Source organism: Anopheles coluzzii, chromosome 2 (genome assembly GCF_943734685.1).
Source record: "Anopheles coluzzii chromosome 2, AcolN3, whole genome shotgun sequence".
In the NCBI taxonomy this organism is placed as follows: Eukaryota; Metazoa; Arthropoda; class Insecta; order Diptera; family Culicidae; genus Anopheles; species Anopheles coluzzii.
The window spans coordinates 21148773-21165923 of NC_064670.1; the positions used below are offsets into that span (position 1 = coordinate 21148773).

Here is a 17151-nt window from a genome sequence, read left to right on the forward strand (position 1 = left end):
ACCGATGTGAATCGTCCTGTTAAGCAGCGACATGCTTATCGTTAATCTCATCTAAAGTCGTTCATAGGTGGCCGTAATCGCGCGTGGCACACATCACACACGTTGGCGGTAAGAAATGTTGGCCGACAAATAGACATTAAGAAAAAAAAAGCCAGCGAGGAATATATTTATCAATGTGCTCGTAGATATCGTTGCTTAGCGAACCGTCCCGAAGCGAAGCATCTCGATCATGATACGCGAGCATGCTTAATGGTATGCCGCTTTATCTATCGGGTGGGCAGAAGCATTAATCTTTGATGTTGATGTGGCTGCTGCATAAACGACGATCAGCTTTCGATGGCACGCAAGGAGCGGGTGGGGCGGTCGAGTGCGTTTTTGCCGAAGCTGAACCACTCGCCGTACGATTGGTTTACTTTTAGGTGGCTTTTTTCTATTCTTTTCTATTTTTCCTTCCTCTTCTTTGGTTTGCTTAGAATGTTCTAGCAAAGCTGAAATTGCTCCATGTGGGAAAATTAAACAACAAACTTAAAACACGCGCTTGCCAGTGGGCTGTTTTGCCTGTTCCTTTTTGGCGCAAGCTAAGATAACACACAGTTAAAAGACTAACAAAATGTTGCATCTGCTTCTTCAGTACATCTAGCCAAAAACAAGCAGCACAGTTAAAGCTCGGCTGCTTGCATAAGACGTCACAGAAACGGAACGAAAGAAAAACATGTCCGTACTTACATACTTTACATTAAGTGAGGTTTTTTGAAAAATATTGTTAAAGAGTGCTTCACCAGTCGAATTGAACCCCTTTTTGGGAGGGTATAGAAAATACAAATTAATTAGGAGTTTTCCAATGCGGGGTTAAAGTTCAACATGATTCAAGTGCGCCAAAGAGAGCTTTCATGGATTTTTAGCTTGGTGGGATGCTGCCCACCAGGGACTTTTGCTAAAATGTGAAGCTGGTTGCATTGAGATTAATGATGAAACTGATACGGACAATGGAGGGTTTGTACAGCCATAGATGGCTTAAGCTATGCGGGGGAAAAAGGCATTTTGTATGTTTTTTAAAGCAATTCTTCCATTTCAAACATGAGACAAAAAGACTGTTTGTTTTAAGAAGGAAAAATAATTAAAGCCCAATAAACGGATATTGCAGCGCGGTCGGAGCAATCCAGATTAATCTTCGACGGTGTACGTCTTATCTGAAGTAGTTTTTAGGGTTACATAGGTAAAACAAAATGTCTTGCAAGTTTACAGGATTTTCTAACTTAGGCTCGCGAGGTGTTTTTCAACAGTTGAAAACCCGTCTATAGTATACGGAAAGATGAGCTGAATAAAAGTAAATAACAATAATCTATCTATATATATAAAAATCTCGTGTCACGGTGTTTGTCGCGAGCAAACTCCGAAACGGCTGGATCATTTTCAACGAAACTTCGCACACACCTTATGGTGGTATGAGAATAGGTTTTAAGATTTAAAAATCATTCAGATGTTACACTAAACTTAATTAAATAACGATTTTCTAACTCCCATACAAAGAGCAGGATTGTTGTTGTGTTGTATACAGCACTTTGACACTTGGTGTAAGGTGCCTAGCGGTTTACACTCGATGATCGGATCCTGAGGGGATACGGGCACGATACAACTATACCAAGTAACAAAGCAATAATGGAATATTTTAGTTTGTTTGGAATGGTTCAGTTTGTCGGGCTAGCTAGTATAATAGTAAAAAAGAGTCGAGTTTGCTTACGTAGGTTTTCTTTCATGATACAATAGTGACAGTGAAGCAAGTGCTTTTCGACCTAAACTGTATCTTGCATCTGTATTTACAATGTCGATCTGTATTTTACAATGAATAATAAATCAATTGCGAGTGCTTGAGCGTTACTTTGTACTGAATTCGTTTGGTTTTATTGTTGATACATCCAGATACCTCTAAATTGACAGAATGCGGATCATACATAGCAAAATGGCAAACGAAAACTACGCACACACAGACAGACAGACAAACACCGAGACAGCATTTACATTGACGTTAGGCATTAGTACTGACCTGTACACGCGTGCGAGACAAATAGTTTACAAATCGTTTTACAATTTCCATCCTTTCCCATGCCTATCCTATAAATAATGCTTCAAATTACAGTCTTAGTTTGAGGGGGGAGGGTTTTGCTTTGTGGTGAATTTTTCACTTTACTTATTAATTACACTATCCGCGAACATCGCGCTCACGCTGCAGCAGGAATTCGGGGCGGTAAATTAGTTGCTCGTAAAGTTAACTAGCTCGTAGCTGTTGGTGGATGCTTATTGCTTAAATTTACCTCGACGCTCATTGAAAGGGGGCTCGCGCTTTCAGTGAAGGAAGAGCAATTTAGAATCGTGCTCCAAACACCGGCCCGGCTTTACACGGGATCGATGCAACGCGTGGACTGCAGCAGCTATATCGTCGGCAGCACTCGTGATGCCGCGCCTGAAACCTGACTTCTCCAAAACCGGCCATACCGTTCGGAGGTGGTTGGTAGTACCTGGTACCATATCCCACCACTTACCCACTATCCCTATCCTAGCTATGGTTCACTAATCCTAAACTCTGCATCCGGGATCGATTAATAGGGCAAACGTAATAAAAAAACAACCATACCTGATTACCTTACACGCTACAACATATTCGAACGCGGCTTTTGCGATTTGATAACGAGTACCCTACTACTACCACCACCACCACCACCATCGTGGATCACAGATAGTTCCGAGTCCTGGCGCACGATCCGGACACTGCCGTCGCCGCTGGTCGGCACGTCCGTCGTGCTGCAGTCGGCCGCCACCGGCGCCACGCTGGATGGCGAGCGTGGCCCCACGCTCAGCATCGTTTTCAGCGTCACGTGCCGGTCACGTGATTCCTCCCTCGAGCCCGTCACACTGTGGCCGCCCGACCGTTCACGGGCGGCGGGCGCGGGCACATTCCGCTCGGCCGACGATATGCTTACCCGGGTGCCCCGCACCGTCCAGTGGCAAAAGTCCAGGCTGCACTCCAGCCCCTCCTTGGCCGTGTGGCGGGCCGACTCCTTGTCCCGGTTGCTGTTGTTGGTGTTGTTGCTGTCCGGCTGGCCGGCCACCCCGTTCGAGCGCCGGATCCGCCAGAACGCGGCCCGGAACTGCGTGTTCATGCCGACGTAGATGATCGGGTTGTAGCAGATGCTCGATTTGGCGACGAGCGCCGGCAGCACGGCCAACCCGGGGCCGATCAGCTCCGGCGGGCCGAACTGTTCGATCAGCGCGAAGATCGCGTACGGCGTCCAGGCGACCATGAACGCGACGATCATGACGGCCACCATCGAGGTGACGCGCCGTTCCGCCCGGTTTACACGCCCGACACGTGCCGAGTTCTATGTGTGTGTACGTGTGTGTGTGTATTAGCATAAGAAAAGAAAATAAGAAGAAGGCTGTCTCTCGGATCGTTTCATTCATGCGACGACCGGCACAATGCTCTTTGCATTGGGTGGGCGCCAGCCACCCGGCTACCGCACAGGGCTTACCTTACGCATCTCGAGCACGATGTTGATGTAGCTATAAATAATGACTGCCAGTGGGAGTATCAGGCCAAAGATGAAGAGAAATATGATATAGCTCGTTGCATTCGCCGTCTGGGACTCCCAGTTCACCGAGCAGCTTCGTACGCCCATGTGGAAGAAATAACAAGAAGCGAACGGCACTGTTATCAATCAACATTGGCCAGGGGCAATGATTTTATGCACCGGCTGAGGAACGGCTACGACGGAAAGGACTGCAATCAATGGGGAAACCCACTCGGAAAAGTTAAAAGCCCACACGGCAGTCAAAACGGCCGAGAGTGCCGGTGGAAAGAGTTGCATATGGTTGGGCGAGGGGTTTTGGGACGAGATAAGCAGAGGCTTTTAGAAAGCTTCCTCAGCCGAATGATTTCTTCACTGTTTATCAATGGTTTGTCTTCGCTGACGCACGGCATGCGACGGTGGGCCTTGGGTGCTGGCCCGTAGTAAATGTTCTATAATATTCCACCCGCTCGGTAACTAGAAGGTTCTACAAACAGTGCTGTTTTCTTACCATTTGTTTTGTAGATACATTACGCGCCACCTTCTGGGAAAGCGTTCGAGCCGGTAGTAAGTCATCGCACGTAGGACGCTGATTATGTACATCAATCAGCCAATCAATTGAGGAAAAATGGAAAGCCGGCACTAATGAGAACGCGTAATGTAAACCTTTTTCCATTCGTAGCTTCCTCGTGGGAGCCGCCTTTAGACAACGCTGGCAGCGTGTGTAAGATTTAATGTATGTTACATGAGATAGTAAAGTTGGCTGCATTTAGAACGCTGCACAGTTAAAGAAGGGCACTTGGAGACCATGTATGTATACAATTTTTTATTTGGTTTCACAATTTATTCACCGCGTTCCAAAAATCATTTATTCAAACCAAAAATAGTCAGGCTCATTCAGGGAAATAATCCGCAAGAACGTAAATGAAGTAAAAATTCCTAGACATAGATAAATGCTTTTAAAGATTCAAGTTGATTCTTTTGATTACTCAGCGCTTCAGCAAGAGCAACAACAAAAATGACTCAATAAACGTACAACTTCAATTCCAAATAATACGTCCCAAAGAGAGGACGTTACCAAATTATTTGCAAACATTGCAACAAACGAACCGTACAGCCTGAGCGGCTGTTCGACTGCTCACAATTATCCTTACAAACCACCATAATAGGATCCAATACCTTCGCCTAGTTGCCCTTTAGTATACCCTTTAGTATAGGATCTTGAGATCTTGAGCCGTCGAAGATTGGTACAGTGCTCAAGGCCTTGAAGGTTGCTGGAAGCTTGCACACGCCTACCCCGAGACCCGGGGCCCTGGCAAGGTACTGTTGAAAAGTGAAAAGGATACTATTCCAGTGAAGGAGTCTGATGCTACATGATTTATATATGTGTACGTACTCTCGGAATCGTCCGAACGCTTCGCAGTCCGACCGGGAGGGCTGCCCGGTAGGTGCCCCATGGGAGCGTTGAAATGGAATCAAATCACGGGGCCGGCAGCTCACAACGCCACCGGGAGGATTATAACCCGCATGCTGTGGTGTGTGGTGGATGCCATTCAAGCAGCATATGCCGGGAACACCAAATGGGTGGAAAATTTCATCGGCGCACAGCGTTCAGATTCCATGTGCGGTGGAATGCACACAGCCGGTCGGCCGGATTAGTTTCCCACAAAAAGGGGTGACATAGTTGTGTGCCGAAAATTGCGGGAAAAGCGAACTCCTCAAGCTAATAAAGGCTGCGTTTGACGTTCGGCTCACCGTTGCCGGCTACTCCCGGGTGTTCCACATTTCGGGTGAACCGTCACAACGGGGTGGCGTAATCGAGTGGCTCCTCAGCTACACCGCAGCTTGCGAACGGTGCGTCCGAACCTTCCCAGCGCAATGGGCGGTGGGAGCAATTTTCGGGTGAAATTATTATCCGCACGCCAAATGATTATGTTGTGCAGTAAAATGGAGCATGGAGAGCGAAAGAGATAGAGTGCTTTGAAAATGCGGGGTGAAAGTAAATTAAAAAAAAAACCGATTTCCTCCGGATTTCCCGTGGCCAACCAGTTTCCATCCGTGGTGCCTTTCTATGGTGCGGCAAAAGCGAACAGCGCACCGAAGCAGTATGAATGGATTCTATCATAATGGGAATGGTTCGTTAAGTGTAAGGGCAGGGTGGTGGTTGATAAAGCTTCTCCCGCGGCGAGGACAATGTTCCGGAAAAGCGAATTTAAGTGAATGTGTTTGCTGCTTGTGTTCGCGTTTTCGTTGGTTTTCCTTCCAGTTTTTTTTTTATGTTCTCTTTTGTTCGGTCGCTTTTTGTTGCCGGTTTTGTTGGTGCCTGTGTTTGTCAATTTGTCAATAGTCGGTGGGGTCTTACCTTATGTTCGCCGCCTCGTTCACGTAGGCGCCCCAACCGAACAGGGGCGGCGAGGTGAGGGCAAACGAGTAGCTCCAGATGAACAGCACGGCAAGGCAGGCGCCCTGCTTCGACCGGTTCTGGGCGGCGAATGGGCGGCTGATCAAACAGAACCGCTCGTACGAAAGCACGGTAAGGGTTGTAATTGAAGCGATTCCTGTGAAAGAAAGCGGGAGTACCATTCGGGATGTAGAGAAAACAGAGCGAGGATGGGAGATGGAGCAGGCAATTCGGCACACCACTTCTGTGCTGTCTATTGCCCTTTTAGTTGCGCATATTCGGTGGGGCAGGGCCCGTACAATCATGAAAGGATGTTTCAATCATAGGCGAAGCGTTGACTACACGCTCGTTGAAACAATTGCACGTGGGTTACGCGTGGAGCGTTAAATGCTAATAGATGAGATGTGTGAAATTGTATTGCGCCATTGGTAGCGTACACATTAGTGGGATTCCTTTCCGCATAGCGAGGATTTGGGTACGTGGGAGCAATTGCAGCGTTTGATGGATGGATGTCGGATACGGTTGTGTGGTTGGTGCGTTTGCTTACTGGTTTTCAGTTTGATACGAGGGGTTCCCATAATGCTACGCCAAAGAATTTTCAGGACAGAAAGTCGTTGTTTTAGGCTTCGTACTTTGAAGACCGATATAAGTAGGCGAATATTCAATCGATGCAACATATCTCGAAAAAAGTGAGCAATACGGGCGAAAAATGGGGGAAAAAGTTACATGGTTTTTCCTGCTCACGTTTAATATAAACATTACAACTACCAGACCACACTTAAAGTTGTGACGTGAAACTTAAAGTTGTGACATCAAAACAGCATCAGCTGTTGCGAACAAAACACGGATGCCGATAGGCAGAAGGTAACAAACAGTTTGTGTGAATGAAAATGTTATTCCTATTTAAATCCTAGCTTTAATTTTGGTTGGACGCCTATGACCATTCACAATGGGGTCCTTTCCGTTTTAAGTTCGTAGGCTGAAATTTCAGTCTGTCAGCTGTTTGCATAGTACAGCAGTTTTCGAGCAACTATCTAAGTGGGTATAATATACAGGTGAGCTTATCGCAAGGTGTATGAATTTAGAAGGCTGATTTTTATCGCTTCTGTTTCTGAATGAAGATTTTAAGAGTGTTTTGAGTATTCGTCAAGCCTACAGAAAGCTTGTTTGAACAAAAGTTTTCACCCATTCTGTCAAAAATTGATATTCAAATTTGCTTATAAAAAACATGCTATGAGACCACCTGGACTACATGCACTTTGATTTTGGATTCCATCCACCAGATCTCTTTAATGCACCTTGGGATAAATGTAAACACCACCTTGTTTTGCTTTGAGGCTAGAATAATCTAGACTGAAAATTGCAGGCTAGTTTTGTGTGTGGTTTTGTATGGAGTGTTTACATGATTTCAGCCTCCAACTGTCAAACTCCATACAAAAAACTGACTAGAATCGTGAAGGGCCCCAATGACAGAAATATACTAGTTCGTAATAGGTAGTTAACGGTAGTGAGTTAGTTTGAAACAATAGTTTAATTTTTGTCTTCTTTGGCTCAGCAACCGTTGTCGGTCAAGGCCTGCCTGCCTGTATCGCTTGTGGGCTTGGCTTTCAATGACTTTTGAATTACCTCCCCCCCCCCCCCCCCCCCCATAGCAGGATAGTCAGTCCCACGTATGGCGGCACGCGGTCCATTCAGGACCTGAACCCATAACGGGCAGGTTGTTAAGTCGTACGAGTTGAAGACTGTACCACAAGACCGGCTTGAATATAGACTGGTTCATTTGGCCCGGTTACAAGGCTTCGTAACGCTATTCCCAGGTGTCCCTAAAATCCAACAGGCATATCGAGAGAACCCATAACGGTCCTGGAATAGATATTGTACTTATATCGGTCCTTGAAACGTTCACGAATCGATTCCTGGTCCTAGAACTGTGTACCAACCCATACCGGATCTGGAACTTATCCCGAACTGATTCGATTCTGGAGTTGGGTCTGAACTTGGAATTGATACTGAACCCATACCGGTCTTGGAACTCATCCCAACTTTTCCGTTTTTTAAACTGAATCTGGTTATTCGAGTAGTTACCGATGTGACTCTTGAACATTTATTGGTAGCTTATAACCTTCGTGCTACACATGTACCTACACCTGTAACGCATACAGCCTCCCAAGCTGCGGATCAAGTTTGATGGACTTTTCGTGTAATTGGTGCTTCATTCAGCCACTACCACCACACCGATAGTCGTGGTTACATTGCCAAACTGCGAAGAAACACCCCAGTCGCCGTATTGCTGCAAACCATGTAAATGGAGCCCGGTCGACCACCCAAATCTCGGCAGTTGGCGAGATGGCTCGCGGGTATGACTTTCGATCGAAAGTGACAAAAGCCAACCCCGTAGAAAAAAAGGGAAATGTTTATCGATCGGAAAACGGACGCCGACTTTGCCCACCCGTGGGATGTTTTCTTGCGTTCGGGAGTTTTCACACCCTCCCTCCCATTTCTGCTCAAGGGACGCTCGGCACACGGCCGCTCTCGGATCCGTTCTCACCATGTCGCGTTGGAAACCGTTATTCCCGGTTATTCCAATTGATGGAATAATTTACCACCCGAAGGGATGATTTTCTGTTTCCTTGTGTGTGTGTGTGTTTCACGGTTGGGCAGGATCGAGTGACTGTTTTTTTTTTGCGAAGAGCGAAGAAGAGTGGTGAGTTGGAAGGCCAAGCAGAGGAGGAAAAATTGAAACTGTTGCCGGAAAAGCGAAGCAGGGTGTAGTTTGCAGGAAATAAAATTGCAAAACAGTTTGTGCCTGTGTTTCTGTGAAGCCAAAAAGCGCTTCGTTTACAAAGTTGATTTTCCCCACCCACGCTTCCAAAGGGGGAGTGCAAAGCAAAAGTTAGTACCCTGTACCGTCGGTCGGAAAACCCCACTCGAACATCGTGCATGGCCGGGCCGGACGATGATGACGGGCTGATTTGCGTTCGACTATCGCGCGCGGCCAAACAAGTCAGACGGGGCTTTGCGATTTCTCTGGCAGTGCGTCGTGGTCGTTGTACGGGAATCGCAATGGGTTTGCTCGTTCGCCCCTTCCTTCCCATTACCGTTTGTCGTGGGCGAAAGTACCAATAAAAGGAGTCCCCAACGAACCGAAGAAAGCACCGATCTCTAATCCCTAATCGGATTGAACTTCTAATGAGCCTGACGGGGGGCTAGGGGGCACGCGGAAATCGAGAGTGGGCCGTAGAAAGTGCGCAAAGCAAAGGGCAAAGGAGTAGGAGCGTACAGGTTTCCGTGGTCGAAATTGAAAAACGATAAGCTCGCAAATATTCGCTCAACTGCGTCCTGCGTCTTCTCAGCGTCTTCTCTGCCGAGGTTCGATCTGCGAAAAATGATGAAATGTCACAATTTTTACGACAGAAGTCGTTACTGTTTGTTCATGCACCGCCACTGGTATTTGATACGCTTTACGAGCGTGGTGTGTGTGTGTGTGTGTGGCGTAAAATGAATGATAAAAAATCTCGATAATCGATTGACATTATTTTTAGGCTCAAGTACGACTTCGAGAGCCCGAGTTTGCCCAGATTGCGTCGTGCTTGAGCGTACACATTGCCGAGCATAAGCGACAAAATGCTGACAAACGTCAGCGAGGCATACAAAAGAACAACGATAAAATCGCAAGACTCGCACACAAATCGCGTGTATGTTTTTCCCCGTGCCCCGAGCTCGCTTAATCGCATTAGGAAATGGAAATCACTTCGCGTCGGATTACGGTGCAGATTAATTTGGAGCTCGCGTCGGAAGTGCGTCGTTCCCTTGGGTGTGAGTGAGTGCCCCGATGGTGGATGCTGCGTTTCTTCTCCAATCCCGCACATCAATATCAATTTCGATATCACGTGGTGGCCCAGTGCGGCACCATTGTTTTTTTCTCCATTTGCGCTTGATTGTGTACCATGCTTGTTTTTTTTCGTTGGTAGTTGGTGTGCAGCGTTCGTATCAATTAACTAGCGGCTGTTCGCTTACCCGGATGATTTGCAATGTGGCACCCGAACCACCGTTTGGCGGGGGTTTGGCTCGATGATGAAGCGTGTAATATGAAGATGGATGTAAATGTACTTCGCCCAATTTTACTGATTAATAGCTTAAAGTGAGTGAAGCGCTTCCTCGAGCTTTTCGCGCCGGTAGTGCCTTGCAGGCTTCCAGACCTTTGCAAGCGTAGGGGGTGAAACTTGGAGCTTTCCTGTCCATTCTTGGGAACATTAGGGAGAGTAATTTATTCAAACCACTTCTTGCTTCGCACTTCGCAATTGAATCGTGATGCATTAGCATGGTGGAAGCAATGGACCATGGAGGAATCCAATTGAACAGCCCATAAACTTGTTCGAGAACGAGTTTAGTTCAGGATTATCTGCTCGACAGCGCGTCCATTTACATTTTTAGGTGGGCAGCCGTACCGCGTGTGAAAAAAACTCTGACCAAGCTGCCTTGGTTAACAGGCGGGGGGAGGGGAGGAGGGGGTGGGGGCAAAGCGAGTGAGAGGTGATATTTCCCGCCCTTCTTGGGCAGGAAAATTGTGTAAATTTTCTCGCACCCGGCTCGACCCGATGATGGCAAGGTTAAAATATTATAATCAACGGTGACTTGCCCGGTGCGTTTGTCGATACTTTTGAACATATATACCGATCTGTTTTTTTTCTCTGTTTTCGGTTAGCATTATCCTCCTTCCCACGTTCGCATTAATCATTCTATCTGCAGGGCAGGAATAAATGGAGACGCAATTATGCTTCACATTAAACGGAGGGGAGGGAGCGATTTTGCATATTTTTGATATTATCACCGAGGGGGTAGGTTCTGGGGGAGGTAACGAGCTCGTTGCGGCTGACGCTGGGGAGCAACAGTCGTGCGGCAGAAAGCGCCAAGCGGACAAAGAAACATGGCCAAACGGCTCCACTTGTCTTTGATGGTGATTGTTGAATAAATTTAGAAAGAGTTTTTCGCCACGGTACAGCCCCCGTCGATGTTGGTGGCGTGGGTTTGGCTTCCATCTTACATTATGCTGCGACGAGCGTCGAGCTTATGCGATGAGCAGTGTCCAAATGGTTTGGTTTGTATCGCCTGGCTGTATCGGCATGCTTTGTGTCAACAAATCGATACCAAGTAATCGAGCTCAGTCGTCCTTTGTACCGGGAAAACGGAACGTCCGGTCCGACGACAATTTGAAGAAATGATTAGCGTTTTTTGTGTTGTTTGTGGTGTGGATGCCGTAGTCCAACCTAATACCGGTTTGCCCTATACCTTACCTAACAGGGACATGAAGAATCCGTATGCCACACATATACTTTTCCCGTACAGCCACCGGTGGGAGATGGCGGACGTCAGCGTAAGCGGATTGCCGATGATCGATACGGAAAAGTCGGAACAGACCAGATTGAATAGGATGATGTTCATCGGTGTCCATAGCTGAAAAGAGATCAATAGAGAGAGAGAAAGAGAGAAAGAGAGAGAGAGAGATAGAGAGAGAGAGAGAGAGAGAGTGAGAGAGAGATAAAGAAAAGAAAAGAATGACATTGAACGGAAGAAAGGAACAGGAAAGAATGATCAATGTGTTAAAATGTTAATCATGTTTTGGCCGAATGGGCGTAGAAAAGTGGCATGGAGAGTAACAACAAATCGGGTACGGTTCGCATCATGTGTAAGAAATGTGTGTCTTTTATAAAATAACTTCAGGGTTTTTTTTTCTTTTGACTACATTGCACAGGCATCGCAAAGAGAACTTTACCTATGTGGAAGTTGTGCAACGACACACGAAGCATGCAGGGCTCTGTGCCTGCAATGCATAACCTTCAGGCGTTTTGTTGCAAAGCTAGCATACATTTTGCACCCTAAAACAAATGCCCCTTAATGTATGCAATGTCTGTAACAAAAGAGGATAATTTTTACGTTGTTACTGTTTTGCAGACCTCAAGGGTTGCTTTCGATACGCCTGAAGGCTATTTATGTCGAGCATCAGTCTACCCAGCATCATGGTGAGTTGCTATTAAAATTCCAAATAGTATTACACGTAGCTGCCGTCCAATAAAATAATGGTTACGCAAAAAAAAACAACAAAGTAATGGATTGATTTTTGTTTTCTTTTACAATGTTCAGCGTGGGTCAGCAAATTTACATTTATGTTTGTATGTTTGAGGACTTCCTGGTAAAATAAGTAGACCGCACTCAACTGTAGCCCTTTAAAGTTTTCATAGTGGGATGAGCTTTTCGCTACCTTTATCTCTCTCTCTCTTTGACACACACACACACACACACACACACACACACACACACACACACACTACCGATCAGCCATTAAATTCATGCTAAACAAAAAAAAAAAGAACACAAATTGATGCAGCATTGAAAGACCACCGCAAACGGGTACGCTGTACGCTACTGAAGCATCCACTTCTCGTTAGAAATACAAGGAATAATTGGACATATGTTGGGCAGAAAGTTTGCATAAGGGCGTAACCGGTCGTCCCCGCTCGCGATTTTCCCTCCCGGCAGACTGCTACGGTGTCTTTCCCTGCAATACTGACCAGGTCGAGCGCGTTACGACCGTACGGTCAATACCGTTTGTTGACTGGATGCGAACACTCCTCGCACACACACAAACCCACACACACACACATGAGTAACTCCTCATTTTGTGCTTTCACAGGGCACCAAATGGTGTTCACGGCCACCCTTCCCGCACGCCCCCTTGTCCTTACCTGCACGTCCTTGTACATGAGGGCAATGACGAAGATGTTGAGGAAAAATCCGAAAAACCCGATGAAGAACAGTGTCACGGCGGCACCATTGTAGGCCCACGGTGCCATCAGCTCCTGGTGGTCGGAATTGATCGCGGCAGCATCGGTGACGTCGTACATCTTCGGTGCTACATCCTGCCAGCGATGATCCGTGCACGGCGTGAAGCGTCCCGGCATCAGGTGCTGCCAGGGAGGGGGGGACGGGGGCTGTGCACAACACCGTTCGGCACCTACTCGAGCGTGCGGGCTGCAAACGAGGGTGACGCACTTGACAGTTTCATACTCTCCGGCGCGATAGGAGGGCACGGATTCCCGCTTGCTGATCCGTTGCAAGCGCTGCAGACAATCTGTACCGTCGGAGAAGTATCATATCGTTAGCAGATGGGCCGTACGTACGAACGAACGAACGAATTCGGTGTACCGAGAAGGTGTATAGCCCGAGCTTTAAGTGGGGTAGCAGCCAGACCGGCCAGAAATAGAATCTTCAAGACGAACTCTGTTGCGTAGCAACGATTGAATGGTGTGAAGTACTGCTTTAAGAAGGTGCGCAGCATATTGTCATTCTTGTTTGAATGGTGTTGCTATAGGCTAGCAGGCAGCTTTTTGTTTATTAGTGCTGTAGGTCGACCTTTCGGAAAAGCATGCAAAGTTTTTTTTTTTCTTAAGAGCTTTGTTTCCTATTTTCTTTGTAAAAAAAAACCGGAAAATGTTGCAAGTTCAAACGCACGCACACATACAAACACACAGACCCAAAGTCACAACCCAATGTACCGTGCAAAATAATCCGATCAACTTTTTTTGTTTTACAGCACAGGAACATCCTGTTCGGGGCAGAAAAGTCATATTAATTCTTACCCGTGACCGCAAGACATTTTATCATTATTTCACAATCCGGGTAGGAATTCTCCCGGGAACATCGCAGCGGCATGGTGAACCCGTGAGTTTTCCCGTGGCTCCAAAGTATCCGCAGACGAGCTGGGCTGGTTTGTGTGTTTTACCAACGGTAGCAAAAACGCAGGCTGTCAAGCTCATTTTGCAGCACGATGCTGTGTTTAAGTTAATAAATGAAGTGAGCATAGCATAGTAAGGGGCCGAATGTAAAGCAAGAAAAGTTTAGCAACCATCTGGTATCTGGTTCGTGAAAGCTGCAGCTCCCAATGCAGACTTGTCACGCTGAAAGATGGCTCTTAACATTGTCTGTTTTACAAATTAGTCGTTCGTTTTGGGGCGCATTTCGTCATGCTGTTAATTCGCTCAGTTTTCACAGGCAAATTGTTTTCTTTCGCTGTGGGCTGGCATAAGCGTCTTATTTGAATGTTGATTTACTGTTTTCCCTTGACACTGGAGTGCCATTTTCAAGCAGCTGCGTACTGGGTCAACTGGTTCGGTTGCTTGGAAAAATGTCTTAGGTTGATAAATGTTGCAAGTTTTTCAAGTCGAGTTGAAACATTAAAGAGCAAACCGCTTTATTTGTAGGGGCTTTTACGATTTAAAGCTGTGGACAGCATATTTATCGCTTGAAGCATTAGAAAAAGTTATTAGAATAAAAAAAACTTCTCTTTGATGTACTGTACGCCCTTATTACTTATTAAAAATGAGAGCTTCCCATCGTCCAGCGTGGCGGAAAGAAGAAAAAAGGGGTAAAACCTTATCCCGGGAGGTTGCCCCATCTATCGTGTTCCATCGCAGGCCAGACATATTCATCATCGCTAAAGTGAAATTGGGCCTTCGGCTAATAGCTAATTGGTTTCGAGCACTATGATCTCATAAATAAGGGCGTTTAAGATGGTCACTTACTAAAAACTGTACCATAATTACGCAAACAAACGACCGGGAGCTCCGTAATTTTTGGCCATCATTCTTTGAGCGTGCAATATAGGGCAATCTGTACAGTGGGATCTGCGGTGCTTTGCGGTTAATATGTGTTGCATTATTTACGTGTCTGCTTCTTTCTTTAGTTTGTTTGTTTGCAACGCATAGCATAATCAACTGGGCGGTATTATTAATCAGTTTAATTTGTGCAGACAATTTTACGAGCTGCGGTTAATTTTTAATGCCAGGCGCTATCGCCCGTGCAATGTTCTCTCTAGCAGCTCTTACTGGCCACCAGCACAAAAAAGGGGTTTGGAAAAAGGTACGAGACGGTATGGTTTTATGGCCTGCAGGGTGTCTACCTTGCCGAACCAAGCGACACATCACGTGACACGCACAGTAAAATCTGCGATTCAATTACAGTCTTTATCACCTTCCCCAATTTGACAATTTTCCAAGCTCGGGGCATCCATCTTCACAGCAGCGAAAGCAGCACTCGCCATCCTCCACTGGAAAAGCGAGCTTGTTCCGAGCTTACCTGGTCCAACTGGCACTGTGCAGCAGGGTGGTAGAGCGACGAATGTGCTAACCAGGCTTGTGAAAACATTTTTGGTCCATCGTTTGCTTTGGGTGTGTTTTCTTGTTCGCGAAACCCGTACACCGTTCGTTGGTTAGGCACGGTTGTTGGGCCATATGTTAAGGATAGAGTACATCACTGCTCGCACCACCACCATCACCACCACCGTGCCTAGTCACCGATCAGTTCACAGGAAATGTAAATTAAATTCTTTCACATCGCACAAAATGTCGGTTCCACGGGACCGCTTTTATCTTCGGGCACATTTTGCGCCTATTTTTGTACAGCCTATCGTTTGTAAGTAGACTGGAAGAGTAGAGTTTCCGTTACCAAAAATGCTTCGACACTCCTTCCCGCAGTGTCTTCCGCTGTAGCTAGTACTGCAGACACTGGTAGCGCTAACGTGTCAGGCCGATTAGCATCACCTCGTAGCAAAAGTATAGCGGAATGTCGTGCTCGGGGACGTTTTAAGACACGTTTCAAATCAGGTGGGAAACGTACTTTCTTAAGGCACTTTTAAATAACTAACACACACACACATACACAAAACACAATACACAAACGGCATACAAAAGACCACAATTAAACTTAACCACCCGAACAAACTATGCACTTTGCGAGGTTGAACCGTAATTTTTACGCTACATTTAACAAAAACCAATCGCACTCGAATCGGTACCGGTATCACTCACATAAAGTCGTGTAAGAAACTCTTCCGCCTCAATTTGGCTAAGGGTGCTGGGAAGCTGGCAACCGGAAGCAACCGTCAGCAGCAGCATCACTGCACGGCATCACGATCCGTTACAGCATCCGGCACGAGACTGAACCGATCCGTGTCGGTGCGAGCTCTAATAAAATACATATTTTGTACCCACGCGCGTTTCGTCGCAGCCCGAATTCATCAGCTTCTTGTGAGCGTCTTCAGTGGCCGGAGATGGGCGTCACATTGTGAGGTTTTTGGAGTTTCGGTCCTCGCTCGCACGAAACGCGCCACGAGTGGCGTATGCAGTGGAAAAAGGTAAAGCACAATCTGTGTGCGGGTGTGGACCAAAGGTGGGCGATATTGTTGCTCCTTGGAGCGGGCAAACCACGCCGCCAGTGGCCTTTCGTCCTTTGCGCGGACCGTACGCTGCCAAACGCGCACTGAACTTGACCTTTGGTAACACATTTCGTACGCAGCCACGTTTCGCGCGCGCGTGCCGTTCGCGTGGTGGGTGTGTTGCATTTGTGGGCGCTTCGGTGAGAGACCAAGCTTCTTAGGTTTTTCTCGTCAGCAAACATAAGCTAGAATGTGTTTTGTAATATGTAACGGGGTTTTCGTTAATAGAAAAACAGTTTTATTTTCTATGCATGCTTTAGCGCGTAAAGTGTAGCGATATTATTGCTATTAACAAAAAGCTAATGCCTGACGCGATCATTCCTGTATCAAGAACCTATTGGATCGGCCGTAACAGTGCCAGTGGCTTCAGTGCCAGTAACAGTGACTTCGTTCGCAGACAGGATGGAAGTGTGCGTTACACTAGGAATTGCAAACCCGACATAACTCAGATGCTGAAGCGTACCGAGCCGACACTCGCGCGTGCTGCTGGCAAAGAGAGAAGCTTCACTAGCGAGGAATGAACTTTACCGGATGCTGTGAGATACCTCGACCATCGTCATGCACGATCTAGTACTCGGGTCTCAGATCGTGTTCGTGCTGAATGTGGGAAGTGGTTGCAATAAAGAAGCAAACAAGTACGAGGATACGCGTACGCCTTAAATTTTCGCTTCCAGCGTAGTGAGAAGATAAATTCTAACAATTGGGAGCATTCGTTTACAGGTAAGTACATTTGATTGATGCAATCACACGGAATTATCGTTCCGTAGAAGGGAATGCCGGTATAACAAGAAAACAAAACATCTTGATTTGCACATGACATTTTTTGTGTACACGGAATATGAGTGTGCAATACAAGTCCTGATAATTGTTTACGAGCCGAAGTTGTTAGGTTTTTTTCAGGGATTTCCACAGAGTTT

General features: G+C 46.6%; 1 protein-coding gene across 1 annotated transcript; it reads right to left on the reverse strand.

The window, feature by feature from the left end:
• Positions 1-1798: 1798 nt before the first annotated feature.
• Positions 1799-16769, reverse strand: LOC120952486 (vertebrate ancient opsin-like). The gene is made up of 6 exons (XM_040371845.2): positions 15097-16769; positions 12708-13093; positions 11259-11418; positions 5926-6121; positions 3528-3660; positions 1799-3377 (listed from the first exon to the last, which is right to left on the reverse strand). The coding sequence occupies exons 2-6, from the start codon at positions 12921-12923 to the stop codon at positions 2649-2651; spliced, it is 1434 nt and encodes a 477-aa protein (XP_040227779.2). The 5' UTR covers positions 12924-13093; positions 15097-16769; the 3' UTR covers positions 1799-2648.
• Positions 16770-17151: the final 382 nt, after the last annotated feature.